The sequence below is a fragment of the Neodiprion virginianus genome, chromosome 7 (genome assembly GCF_021901495.1).
Source record: "Neodiprion virginianus isolate iyNeoVirg1 chromosome 7, iyNeoVirg1.1, whole genome shotgun sequence".
In the NCBI taxonomy this organism is placed as follows: domain Eukaryota; kingdom Metazoa; phylum Arthropoda; class Insecta; order Hymenoptera; family Diprionidae; genus Neodiprion; species Neodiprion virginianus.
The window spans coordinates 15646949-15662186 of NC_060883.1; the positions used below are offsets into that span (position 1 = coordinate 15646949).

Below are 15238 nucleotides of genomic sequence, written 5' to 3' on the forward strand. Positions count from 1 at the left end.
CATCTCAGTTCACGATTAAGTAATTCCAGTTAGCTGAAGAAGCCGATGAGCAACTCACTGCACTGCGGTGCAAACGAGAGGACACCCGGTAGGTACCGAGAGTGGCGTCTATTTACGTTTTACATTATAGGTAGTTAATTATGCTGTGTTATAATACACCTGAGGGATTCCCCCACTTTACCTCTACCTGTCTGTTTTCATAGTCGTGGTATCAGTCGAGATAATAATTCAAATTATTCGAGATTTTTCCTAGACACACGTGTCCAAGTACAGAACTTCTGAACTATTGCACCGATAAAAATTTCTAGTTACGGTTACTGTACAATCGATAGCTATTTTCATTTTCACCACAAAAAATGAACAAAGAACATGAATAGTTCTGAGCAAAACACGAAAATGAGTAGACTAGCGGTAACCAGAAAATCTAGTACGTCAATATTCTTTTCGGTGATGGTCACTGGTGTACTATATTTTCTTATAACTTTTGTAATAATATAGTGTAAGTGCAAAAATGAATTATAGAGCTCGACTGAAAAAATGTAGCAAGCTGAACTAGCAGATGACGTTGCAATAACCAGGAAAAGTAGTATCAACTAACTATAGTCGCATTAAATAATTATACTTGTACCTGCACATTTTCTTGTCATTCTAAAAAAATTCGATCAGTCGTTGTAAATATAATATACGAAATTTTTCTCAATGTCCATTTTCGATTGTTTTTTTATTTCTTTCATTCAACCAGCGTAAGTCAGAAATCTGTATAGTCCGGTTCAAAAGTCCTAATGACAAAATTTGTCATTTTGAAAGATACTTGGGCCATAAAAAAATTTTTTTCAAATATTTTAAAAATATTTACTATAGCGCGAAACATTCCGCATCCAAAAAATCGACTTCTGAAGGACATTTTTTTTTTCAACTATCGTTGCAATGACGAGGTTGAGTTTCTGGGATTTTTACCAAATCCTCTCAACCATCTTCGTGTATTGATCTTCGCATGTAATTCGGTGAAACATCCCAATTTGTAAAATCGTGATCAACATTATACATTCAAAGTTTCGATAACGGTTTCTTAAACGCAAAGCTCATCAACTTCGGGAAAACGGCGTTCTTCAGGAATTTCGAACAATAAGTTATTGTCAGCTTTTCATTACTGATGAAAATGTGGCTACCAATTCTAATCGATGAAAGCAAGCCATCAAAGTATGGTTAAACTACATTCATGTCCCGAATTGAATTGCGGATGATGCTAATTTCATAGTCGAAAATTTAATAATAACCTTGTTCAAGCAGACTTTGAGAGAGCTCATTTAGCCCTCCATTAACTCCTTTCATTAGAGTCTAGCTGGAATTGGTTAACTATTCTTACTCAAAGTCGTGCGCATCATGGAGCCTAGGCAACCAAAAGATTTTCATGTCTCCCTGAGCAGAAAGTTGAAAAAAACCGAGGTGAAAAATTCATTTACCGCGAATAATCGCGATTGCGTGTTCGAGTAATTTTCCATATATTGGTTATCCTTCTTCTCCGTGATATTTCGTCAACAACAAACTGTTACATGCACCAATGGTTTCTTTTTCTACACATTTTGGTTCGCTTCTATTTCTTGCGTAGGTAGTAAATTTAGTAGTATCCTAATCTTGAACCGGTTAGAAAAAGATATCCTTGATAAACCGAAAACTTGTCTTTTCCTTTCCAAACTGCGTCGCATCTTATTTAAAAAGAGTTCTAAACAACGTTGTTATCTCGGAGATAATTATTACTTTCATTAATCGTCCTGTATTTACGATTATCCCGAATTTTTCAATCTAGGATGGACATCGTAACCTCTTTATTGTAGAAAAATCGCTCTAATAAACTCGACGGTCTCATGTTTTATCCTAATATTTTAAATCAGCACAACTGTAGAATATACTGCAGATGTATATTTTTTTCTTAAATACGAAATACTTACGTTTATTTTTCAAACAAAAGCGTTCCACAGCAGTATTCTCATAAGACACTGTGTAAAAAATTCGACTTTGCACCGTCTGTTTCTCTCTTATTACGTCGATGAAATCCCTACAATGTTTCATATATGAGCGATTACTATCTATCTTTGGTGTACTAATTGTATTAAAATGTAAAGAAAACATCATGTGATGTGTATTTTTGGTACATGTCAAAGTATACCTATTTTATTTTACATATAAGCAATCAAATTGATGGCATCTTGTCGGTTTAGGTAAACGTGGGTAATAGTAGATTTGAATATCCGTCTGTCTATTGTCGAACGGAAAGCTATTCCATGAATAAGTCAGTATTCATTCGTATTCCGAAATGTAAACCACAATGATGACCTAATTTTACAGTACCAAAGTGACTTCAGAAAGAGCACGATGATAGATGCATAGGAAAAGTTTAAGCTTCTACAAAAAAACTAAAATTTGTAGCATTTATTTCAAGATGTTACGATGCTGATTAATAATTGGACAAATGAGGTGAAAACGGATTCGTAAAAATTACACTGATTGTGAATTAGCTGGTGAATTGTAAAATATATATCCTAAACGAAGGCAGAGATTGATGCAAAGGCATTTAAGTGAATTACAGGAGTATAATTATAAACTACAAACATTGGTTGAATTTGAATTTAAACAAGTGATTAGTTTGGATAAAATATGCGCAAGATGAGTTACGGGTGGAACATGGAAGTGGTCAGTGAGCCAGAGTTTGTTCGTCAGGTCGCTAAAAAAGTGGATGTAAAATGTAAAATAAAAAACTGAATTTTATCAATATTTATATAAATATAGCTACCGTTGTCGGTGGCGGTTTTTTTTTTCTTGTTTATATTAAGGATAAACTTGTAGCAGCGACACGTAGTGGCGGTTGCATAAACTAAAGACTGCTGTAATATTAGTCAGTCCATAGTTTCGCGAATAATTGATTATGTGTACGTACATGTTTGATTTTGGAGTGTGCTTTTTTTCATATTGTCAGCTCACACTACCTTCTTACTCCATGTTTTTTCGTCTGTTTTTCGCTTGTCTTTTTCTTTCAATCAATGTTTCCAACAATAAGAGAAGTGGAATATACGCTATTGGTGAAGAATGTCAAAGGATGATGGCCCCGTATTTGTAATGTATTGAATTATTTAAAATTTCATTGGCACTCATTTGAAAAAGAAAATCAAAAGTCGCTATCCTCGTAATAAGAATTGACCAAAACTGCAAGTCTATGCCCACGGTCTTACACACAGGTCTGGAAACTCTGGTGGTGGGGGTATGTCCTCTCATTGAAGCACCGGCCGTTTCGCCTAGTGACCACGAGTGTCGCTGCTATCGAGGGATTCCGACTGTGCGAGAGAGATGGAAACTTAGGTTAGGAACATTGATTACTTCATACGTGCCACTTTATTCTTTGTACATTTTGACACAAAATCGACTTGTTTTGTCGACGAAGTAATGAAAATCGCAATTATGTATGAAAGTGAAATACTTGATGTTAATGTACCTAACGATTCGCTTCTTCAGGAAATGACCAACCGAAAATGCTTAGATCTGTATTCAAGCTTCCGTTTAGGTAACCTTTCTGAGCAAAAATCAAATCAATATCTCTTTGAGCGGAAAAATGTGAGGAATCCATGAAACCCCATTTTACCTCTTTCACCCCCCTGAGAGTTAGAATGTAGAAAACTGCCTCCTTATGTCAGCCAAAAACCCTGGATCTGAAACCATAAAATTCGGGGAGTATTTGTCTTCCATAAATTAACCACTAACTAACAATGAGCATTGTGGAGTCGGTTAGGATATATTTCTTTATACCTATAAAGTAAAAATAGACTCAGATATAACTTTCGCGTTTTTTCCTTTGACGTTTAAAAGAATGCTATAGTATGATGTGTGCGGATTTTCGGAGCCTACTTGGCGGTATGAAATCGTCACGGTATTGTGAGTGGCTTTACCGTGTGAGATAAAGATTAAGATAAATGACATAAACGGCCTCCTCTTAGATGGTAAAGAATAAGGATCGGGTTAGCCGAACCGAAAAAAAGCCTACGCTAGTTAAATATGCGCCTCGCAGACTCGGGGTTTGAAGTCAGAGCGCGATTTTCGGAGATTCGAAGTTTCTAAGCAAGAGCTCCTTTTAGAAGAGACGAGTTAGAGTTAGTAACAGTATCGTAACGAAACATTGAGTAAACAATCACTACTTTCCTAATTTTATAACGACTTTCAAAGAATAAAGATTCCGAACTATGAATGTGTTTTATGTTATTCCGGTTTATCTACTGAATTTTATACAGTTCCAGAATCGTGATATAACTGTTTTCCCTCGGCACAAATTGTTATGATAACATTACTAACTTCAATACAATGTTTTCAAGCGAGAGCCGCTTCCCTCCTGAACCAGGTAATGCCACCGTGGATAATGTGCTTACAAATTAGATTTTAAACGAAAGTTAACCTAAGGCTAAGAGTCTTTAAGCCGTGGATGTCTGTCTGCTTTGGAATTGTCCAGCAGCCTCCCCGGACTCGGGTGTTTTAAACCAGAGCCGATCAATTTACGGAGATCTTCCTTACCGTCTGCTATTCTGACCGAAAATAAAGATGGAATTTTATATGTACTCTGTCGGACAAAAAGGTAGATTCGTTCAACAAAACTTTTTAATCAATTAAAGAATACCAGTAACAGAAGAAAATAAAGAAATTGCCTCGATATAATTTAACCCTCCGCCGGCTATCCATGACGACATCGTCATATCTGACTTCGGCACGTCCTGGTATCTCGGGAGGGGGAGGTAAGGTGGATGCAGCTTGAGCCTCGCACCTAAAAAAACTTCATGGTGGATACGCTACACGAACAAACACGTTAGTATGCGTCAGGACCTTGCGAAGTTACGACCGGGCGACCGTTCGAAGCTTGAAAGTGAACGAATTCGTCACCTATAGCTGGCGGCGTCAGTTTTTTCGACTTTTGAGACACATATAAAATCCACATTTTCTCGTTGAAAATCAGAGTTCCTGACCCTATTTATAAAGTTTACCTAAATTGTATGTTATGACACTGTTGTGCGAACTGTTTTTTCACCTTGCTAGAGGTTGTTCGCACGAACGAAGCGAGTCTGAACCGTCATATAACATGTCGATATTCATTTTTCCAATAATCAATTACATATTTTTGCGATAAATACATTGTGTTTTCAGAAATACTTCAATTTTATGAGAAACTTCTCCCTTCGCAGTAGCCCATTTTCAGGTGGTGATATAAATAGTTTTTTTGGAATAGAGCCCAATGTGAGCAGGTTTTTTTGAAAGACCATAGTATCAAGAATAAATCCCCAGAATATTTTTTCTTAATAGAAATTTGGGTTCAAGATATCGATTTTTTAGTGAAATGGTCGGGATTAGTCGTTTTGCATTGTTTATAAACTTCCATTTCTTGATTGGTCGAACATTTTGGAATATTGAGATGAGACCCAAAACTGGTTCCCTGAAATTTTTGGGAATTTTCGGATACTCCTAAGTGGGTTAAAAATAGCCGATGACGACATCGTCATGGATAGCCGGCGGAGGGTTAAAGAAAATAAAAGAAACTAAATTTGCCGTCAGTATTTTTAGATACTGTTCCTGATCTATGTTAATCTTTGCGCTACTGGAAGAGCTTAAAGTTTTGTTATGACGTTTAAATAATTTGGCACTCCGTCTAAATTATTCTCAGTTATGGAAGTTCTAACAAGAGGCGCTTCACTATCAGAACTCTATCATCTCAAAATTCTAAATGACTTGAAAATTCTAACAATAAGATCTGTCGGTATTTCTTGTCCATTTCTCGAATTTGACTGTGGCGTGCTCTGACGGTCAATTGTCACAGCCTCAAAACTGTCATTTACACAGCCTTTATCATGAGTCGGAAATTCTGTAACATCATGCTTCAATTACCCGCAATTGCAAGTTCTTCTTCGCGGTGCAATTATTACATGAAACCCAATTATTCTTGCATATATACACTGTTCGGGGTTGAACATAGAATGGGGCTATCATCGGTTGAATTGCACCGGTGCGGTGATGCGTAGGCTTGCAGAATGGTCAAAATAAGTGAGACGTGCACACGAAACTTCATTACTTCACGATTTCGATGATTTTCGTGACTGTTAGATTCCATTATTCTAAAATCATAGTAAACGCATCATTGCGAAGATATGTTCAATTTTTGTCAAAATTGACTGGAACTTCCTCTTATGATCTTATTGAAGGGTCGGTGGCTAGTAGCTGCCAGTTCAGAGGTTATGTCTAATGTTTTCACGTCTTCAATGATTTTTAAAAGTACAAGCGAACTATAAAAATTTTTTATTTTAAACGTGTTCAGTTCCCGCAAACATTTTTTATTTTGGTCACAAGCACGCGGAAACTCAGTATAGTCCAGGATAGTTGGGTTTGAACATGACAAATTGGATGGGCATGCCAAATTTTTTTAGAACAAATAGAGGGTCATTGGAGATGCCTAAATCCGCCGGAATCCAATAAAATGTCCTGGTGCTTCGTCCGCCAATCTTGAAAAATAGGTAATCTTCGATATCTCGGCTCCTACTGATTGGATTTGCGTTTTTTTTTTTAGTTTTGTCGGATAAAATATTCTCCACAACTTTTGTTGAAGGAATTTTTCAATATCTGTGAAAGAAAAAAAGTTACAATAAAAAAAGTGCCATTAATTTATGGATACTATTGTTTATTGCCCCCTTTTAATTTTATCGAAAAATTATTTCAATGAAAATTGTAGAGGACTCAATTTCAAACAATATTTTCATGAATTATATTGCGATAACTCAAATATTACCTGAGATAGAATGCGTCAAAGTTGTCTTTGTTCATGATAACTGAACAAAATCCGAACGCAATTGAGTACAGTCAAAGTTCCCATAATTTAACTTCCCATATTTTGACCGTTTCCGTATTTCAATTTGGTGACCTTCACACTGTCGGTAGTTTCGAGTGGGGGCTGAAGGAGAAAATGAAAATATGGGAACGTGCCAGTCGCGACTAGCTAAATTGTGGGGACTTTGACCGTACTCAGTTGCGTTCGGATTCTTTTCAGTTATTACGGAAAAAGACAACTTTGACGCTTTCTATGTCAGGTAATGTTTGAGTTATCGCAATACAATTTATGTAAAAATTTTTGGAAATTGAGTCCTCTAGAAGTTTTTTTTTTTTTTAATTTTTGGATAGAATCAGAAGGGGCGATATGACAAGAAACAATCGTAACCATGAATTAATAGAACTTTTTTTATTGTAACGTTTTTTCTTTCACCGATATTGGAAGATTCTTCCAACAAAATTTATGGACAATATTTTTTCCTACAAAACTGTAAAAATAAACGCAAATTCAACCAGTAGGAGCAAAGATATCGACGATTTTCCGTTTTTCAAGATGGCGGACGGAGCACCAGGAAATTTTGTTGGAATCCGACGGATTTAGGCATCTCTGATGACCCTGCACTTATCCTAAAAAATTTGGCTGGCCCATCCATTTTGTAGATATCTCGTACTTTTCGAACTAACTATCCTGGACCAGTACATTTGTGTCGTATTTACTATGAACGCGCACTGAACTGAACTAATTGTAAGCCGACTTTCAATGCGGGCAAGTGGCTACTGAAGGAGAGATTTATTTTGCAACAGGCCCGCCCTTCCTAAGCGAATCATCTTTTTTGAATTTCTCGTTTATTCAATAAACAAATAAATGGAATCGGGCCCAAATGTAAACAGTCAATTTCTTTCTCTTGTACGTTGAATTAGTATTTTGTTATTTATGAAAAATATATGTTTTGCCAATACGCATCACCATTTTCGTATTTTATGAATTTTGCGGGCAGTAATGTCCATCGGTGAGAGATGCCTCCTATTCCGGATATAATTATAAGCAAAACATAATTCTATTCGTGCCATTCTTAGGCCAGGAAAATGAAAGTAGAATTAATAATAATTTTGGGTAGAAATAGTGATCAGCCGGTGAGGTTGCATTGTGCTCAACCATAAGCGCCACTTCGTGCTGCGGTGACTGCGCGAACTAAAAAGTGCCCAGTTGATGACCTCTCATTTTGCGTTGACTGAGGATATAAGTATATCTGCAGTGAACGTTTCTGAAAATAATTATGAATAAAATGTAATTTTATATACACCATTTTCACGCCAGGAAAATAAAAATAAAGTTTATAATCATTTTGGGTATAAATTGCGATCAGCTGGTCAGATTCAGGGTTATGAAAAATACATTATTTTATTATTGTACTGTCCGTTTCATTACTCATTAATTTTGCAACGATTAATGCATTTTTTTTTATTTTGATTTTTACGACAATTTATAATGGGGCATCGTTGCATTATTCATTACATATTCAATGAATAATGCAATTTTTACCCATTATGCATTATTTGGGTAACTAATAATGTCTCGGTGTATTATTCAGTATACCAGTAATGGGTAATGCAATTTAAATAAATTACTCATTGATTTAGTACAGTAGAACCTCGATTATCCGAACCTCGATCATCCGAACCCTCAATTATCCGAACGGCGGTTTGGTTTATCCGAACACTCAGTTGTCCGAAAGTCGGCGCGAAAGATACATTTTTGCTCGCTGCCACCGCCGTGAGCAACAATGTATCTTTGCGAGAATTGCGGGCATGCAAAAACGCGCTACAGCCGTTCGTCAATATAAAATTGACGATTTTATAAAAAAAAATATAAAAAAAGCTATTCGACTTTTTTCAGTCGTCAATACGTATGCCAAATTTTAATCGATATGTATGTAATGTTTTTATGTAAAAAAGGTGGTGTTCATGATCTCGTCCGAAAAACCCACGTTTCGATTATCCGAACTATTCTTGGTCCCAATTGGTTCGGATAATCGAGGTTTTACTGTGATGGTTAATGCAACTCGAATCAATTAATGAATGCTTTGGTAATTACCAATTGTGCTATCAACCATTGTCATTTATTCAAGTAACTACAAATCCTAGTTTCGATGCATTGCCCATTATTGCGCTTATGGATAATGCGCTTTTTTTCAATTAATATTGTCGGAATCCTACTGAGATTGCCTTGCGCCCGACCATAAGCGCCAATTCGTGCTGCGGTGACCGTGAGAACTAAGAACCGCCCAGGTGATAACGATCAATTTGAACCTGGAAAGTAGCCTGTCAAACAAAGGCCGTTATCACGAATACTCTTGACTCTTATGGCACACATATAGAGAGTAGCTGAGGGACACCGGAAGCATTTTTGGCCCCTCTAAAAATTCCGTCATGCAAATTCGTGCGACTGACGATAATTTTTCAAACCTTACATGGTGCGGTTATCCAATAGATATGGCTCAGGCTGTTCCCAGAGCCAAATGTGAATTTTAGCCATGTTTTCGCCTGATAAAAGTTGCACAATAGCGTTACGTTATAATTATAATTTAAGTAGTACGAGTTCGTAATGAATCAGATGTGACCGCATCACGGCCGGTCTGCGATCGGATGAAACGTGACGCACGCTCGCGTTTCACGCTTATCGCGGTCCGTCGAGCGCAGTTAATTTGGTTGATAGCGGAGTTTACGCTCTTCCTGTACACCTAGCGATAAACGACTGTCACGTCGAGCAATTACACACAAAACCATTCAACCGTGCCATCGATTCGGTAACCATACCTATAATTTCAAAATAAACACTTGCCATGCACTGGTGAGTAAACGGTACAATCTACGACAATAAATGAATAGTTATTCTCAATAGTGAAGAATTGTTTCGTTTAAATTGCGGTTCAGTTCGTTTGTGATAGGCAACGATTATGACAATGATGAATCCTACCCCATTAGGTCATACGAAGATAATGATAATGATAATGAGAATCAAGAAGGATATTCAGGACTCGAGTTTTTCGCGAAAAAGGTTGCAGAAATTAGACGTATATTACCGTCACTTCGTAACATCAAAGTGGTACGTCCCCCTTTCGTTGACTTTTTCATTTTTGGTCCGTCATGTTGTATGGACCAGAGAATAATTACCACTGTCGATAAAAATCACACAGCCGTAGCAGTTTTGGACAGAACCTAATTACATTCAAATTACAAATTCGAAAGTAATTTATAATCGAAACGAAATCAATTTTCAGAAATAATTGACATATTTTTCAAACAAATTATGATTTTCAAACTACTTATTTCGAACCATTTCTAACACGTATGAGTGGTAATGATCAGATGTGGTTCACTCGACTACATATGAAACGAATAATGAGGCTGAAACATTGAGGAAGAAAATTTACTATTCTGCAAGTTTATAGTGACTTTGAAGTAGCTGAGTCTTCAAAATATGAATAAGTTTTGTTTTACGACGATTTATTGCATTTCAGACATCCCTGCAATTGTGAAATAACAATTTTCTCGCAAAGTAAATCATTACAATAAAGTTACTAACTTCAGCCTCATTACAAATACGGATATTCCGATCTACGGTGGAATAGATTTCGTTTCAATTATAAATTAATTTTCTAACTTGTACTTGATTCTGGCTTCAACGGTAAATTGGAATAATAATTTGCAACCGATTTCATTTCAATAATGTAAATTACTCTCTGATTGATTTCGTTTTCAAATAGAAATTGAAATTATAATTTGTAATCTGTATTTAATTGAGGCACAATACCACGATAAAAATGCGAAATCTTGCGTTTTTTTTTTTTTTTTTTCCTAAAGATGCATGTTCCAAGAGTGCCTCTCCAGATTTTATGAAGAAATTCGTAAAACTGAGGGAAATGAAGCATTTTCTGTGAAACCGTTTCGAGCACGTGACTGTGGAGTTTAAACTCCATTATTTGGAAACTGTCGCTGATAATATATTGCTTCTATACTATTCAACGCTGGTTACATGGGCCTCATGAATGTATCGAAGGCATTAGACGTCAGAATCGGTGAGTTAATAAATTTAGGTTCACGTATGAATTATCCATCACTAAAACTTTGAACGCGTTTTTCTCAAAACTACATTTTTCAACCTGGTTGACAGCAAATAAAAAAAAACTATACCTTTAATTTGTACGGGGCGTGTCATATCTATTCTACGAAAAGCTAGTCTCTATGGCAGCACGTGGGAAATTGTTTACCACAGGCCCACTTCTATACTTTTTTTTTACAACTCACTTTTTCCGCAATATTTGAAAAAAATGTGGTAGTCCGCCATTTTGTTAATTTTTGAGACATTAACTTTTCGCTACGTGGTGCTACAGACCGCAACGTTTAGTTTATAAATATATATCTTATCATCGTTTCCTTAAAAAAAATAACGGGAATACACACAATTTTCTGCCCATTATCGTGGTGTGGTGGTTTAATTAGAAATTCGCCCAACAATGCACGGTAGTCAGAATGATATACTTTAAATGTTTTGAAAAGTATAACAATGGCGAAATATTTTCGTAACACAGTAAAAATTCACTAACTATTATACAATCACACGGCAATACGATGTGGCGTAAGTGAGAGTAACGTTAAAAAAATGAATTTGTAGATATTTTGAATTTATCGCAATCCCACTCTGTCCGAACTTGCGATTTCACGTAGTTTGATCGGTATCATTTTTCACGTTCGCATTCACAGCGAATGTGACTAAAGTCATCGAATAAAATATAAGACGTAATGCAGTTGCACGTGCGTATTATGATTGGTCGACATAATCATACCAACATAATCGTAGCGTGAAAACGCACGTGTGGCTAACCTCACTGTGTCATAATATGGAAGTATCTTAATGTTCCTGACATTCCCCGACTATCACTGCACATAAGCGTATCGATTTACATCGAACTTGGAACGTTTTGCGCATCCGCACTAAAGAAGGTTGCATCGTAGTTGCGTCAGGTCATATGAACTGTTGACGAATGAAACTTTTTATCAATTAAATAAACAACGGGTAAAACATTCGTGATTGCCCGATGCTATTTTGATGCTATACATAAAAAAAAAAAAAAAAAAAAAACAAACACTCAGACTGCTACGAGAGCAGTCTAGACTCACCTAGCATATGAATATAAAGTAAAGCATATTACACTTAAATAACTATGCTGCTTTCACAAGTACATTTTACATACCTAACTGTATTTTTAATTATCGATTCTAAATTAAATTAATTTTTCTGATCAACGCAAATTTATTTTCATTCGCTCTTTTGAGCCAAGTATAGATACACATTCCACCTCCTAATTCGAGTTGTTGTCACCAGTTGCACGTTACACGAATTCTAATAAATTTCACGATATTCATGCATAAAGTTGCGCATTTCGTAGTAAGAAACTTTTTTTTACAATTATCGGAATAATGGGTAAACGAAAGGTTGACATATTTATTAAATTATAAGATTATACGTAATATCGTTGCGTATTGCAATACCGGTAGCGTTCTATGTTGTCTTTTTCCATAAATCTTATGAATTCTGTATTGCAACCTAAATCTATTTGAATGTTTCCGCCGGTCGGAAAATAACGGTTTTTTCCCCGAAAAATGGGACCACTTACCGTTAGCGAAATCCGAGGGAGATTCATCCCCTTCTACTCAATGGTTTTGCGTGCACACAACAACAACGCTTCATACGAACACAGCGTGTAAACAGAGGTTAGAGGTTAGTCGTCGTTCTAGATCACGGTCTTATAGACAGGTCAGGGTCTCACTCCAAGCCCCTTCCTATATAACGCAGCGTGACCGTCTTGAAGCCTGTGTTTCTCAATTTATGCACCAAAGACCGGAGCGCTGCCATCCCCGTGGCCGATGTATGCGTACTAAGTAGGCCTCTCCCTCACCAGCGCTAGCGGCGAAAATTCACAACATCGGCTTCATTTTCAAGCACGGTTCTACAGCCGGAGTGCCCAGACCTGTTTATAGGACCGTGTTCTAGATTCAAGAGGAGGTAGGATTTTTTTTCGAGCCGAGATTTTCGACGTCTGGATCTTTTTTCACAACATGATTGGTACAATTGTAAAACTGTGGCAAATCCTGTAATAATCGTACCTTGATTATCGCACCGTCCAGCATAATCATAGCGTGTAGACCAGGCATAATATGCATAATTTTCCGGTGACGGTTTTGATGTATTGCGATATAAATAATTCGTCATATTCGTGCCAATAACGTGTGACGTGTGGAGCAGTTTCTCATCTTACCGTTCCGTATTTTTCCCGAGTGCTGAAGTTAAGGAGAATATGATAAACCTCTCACTAGACAATTTTCATCACGCATCATCTTGACTGAAATTTCTTTTCTCTCTTGCCAATTTCTTGTCATTGATAAAAGCAAAAAAAAAAATCCGGATCAAGTTTTTCAGTACTAATTCAGCTTTCTCTTTTAATCTCACACCCTAGTTACACAACTTTTCTGATTCAGATTAAGGTAAAACTACTATCACTTTTCGAGAAAATAGGAACTTGTCTCATACTGAACGCTGTTTTTCTGCTGACCCTCTCAACACCAGTTAAAGTATAGTCATTTCTGAAAGTTGATGAAAAAAGCGACCTTAGTTTTTTATATTTCAGAAAAACTATGCGTCTTTCGATTTAAAATTTGAGAAAATACTCTTGCATCGATATCAAAAAAGAAAAATGATATTTTGAATTTCGTTATGGGCCCGGATTCAGTTAAAAACATTTTTTTTTTTATGGGTGACTGAAATATTGTTTTCCGTTGGCTAAGTATAGGAAAAAATATGATGTAATGTTTTCAATGATTTTATCGCTTTTGTAAGTTGATTTATATATAATTTGTCACACAAGATAACATTGCTAATTTAAACGTGCTTACGATTAAAGAAAAGACATCACAATACAACCCAGTCGAGTATACCCATTTAAATGTACCGGGCAAACATGAAGTTATTCATGTTATACTGCGTTGCACAAAATTATAATACTGATTTAAACCTGAAATGGAACTCAAAACAACGCAGTCGAGTGTAACGATATGAGTTACCGGGAATTTATGTCACGCTCATGCTTCAGAAACATCTCAACAATATTACATAAAAATATTTTCGCTATGTCGTCGTAAAAATGTTTCAGGTGATCAGAAAGATTGTGATGTTATTTAACATACATTTTTAAAAGTAAAATTTTCACAACAAAAACACGACTTTTTATTTCCTTTTTTTATTATATTTTGGTATGAAGGCGATAAAAAATTTCCACTTTTGCCTACAACTAATCGTCATCTTGATAAAGAAACCAATGAAATTCTCTAGAATTTGGACATTACGTTGGTTTCATATACTCTGGAATGCTCGATGATTCTGTACACGTATACGTTTGTACATTATTATTTGATGCACTTTGATTCTGACGTTTGCATTGTCGTTATATTTACTTCCACGCCCTATTCACAACGGAAGAAGTACTCTTCAATTCGTATAATTTTTTTCACCAATTTAAAATAAAATCAGAAAATAATTATATGAAAAAAATATGTGACTTTTTTTTATTTGGAATGTTTTTAAAGAACCAAAGTAATTCCAGAGTAATTGTTTGGAGAAAAACCGTTGTAGCGTGATTATATCACTTATAAAAAAAATTTATAGGGGTAGAACACTGAATTTCTTAACCTATAAAATACACCAAATTTTTCAGACTTCGACAATGTTTCCGAATATTCGTTTTTAATGCGTATCAATCAATTGAACAAACATTAATTCACGATATTCATAGCTACAACATTTTTCTGATAACGTGGTGTGTTTACGTAGTGATGGGGCTGAAGTTAGTAACGTTAACGTAACGAAACATCAAGGAGAAAATGATTATTGCTTAACTTTGGAATGACTCTCAAGGAATTGGCTTTCCAAAATAACAGCATGTTTTTTTTTATCATGTCAGTAACGATTTTTTCTAAACATACAACGTTAAAGTAACCTTACTAACTTCATCCTCATACATATCGACACTTCGATTACCTTTGTCTTTTTCTGGAGACAAGATTGTCATGCTTCCAAATTTTCCTCGAAAAATACCAGCTCGTAACGTTTCTGAAGCATAATGCATGTTCGATTCCTTGACCTTGTTCGAAAATCTACGCTGTTATTGCTGATACTGATTGTGAGTTTGGATAACGATTTCTTGACAAAAAAAAGGAAATGCGTTAAAAGCTGACCTATCCTCAGTTTTGGTGGAAACTCGAATTTTCGATTTTCGAGTTTGAAACTGTTCGAAACTTCAGATACAGTACATCTCATCGTAAACATCACTCTGAT

At 35.9% G+C, this 15238-nt stretch overlaps 1 protein-coding gene across 1 annotated transcript in view; it reads left to right on the forward strand.

Annotated features, from left to right (window-relative positions):
* Positions 1 to 2667: 2667 nt before the first annotated feature.
* Positions 2668 to 15238, forward strand: part of LOC124308355 (calpain-A-like) — a 45245-nt gene continuing 32674 nt past the window's right edge. The window contains exon 1 of the mRNA XM_046770987.1: positions 2668 to 2736. Coding sequence (XP_046626943.1) covers positions 2683 to 2736 — 54 coding nt within the window. The 5' untranslated portion in view covers positions 2668 to 2682. The remainder of the gene's footprint in view (positions 2737 to 15238) is intronic.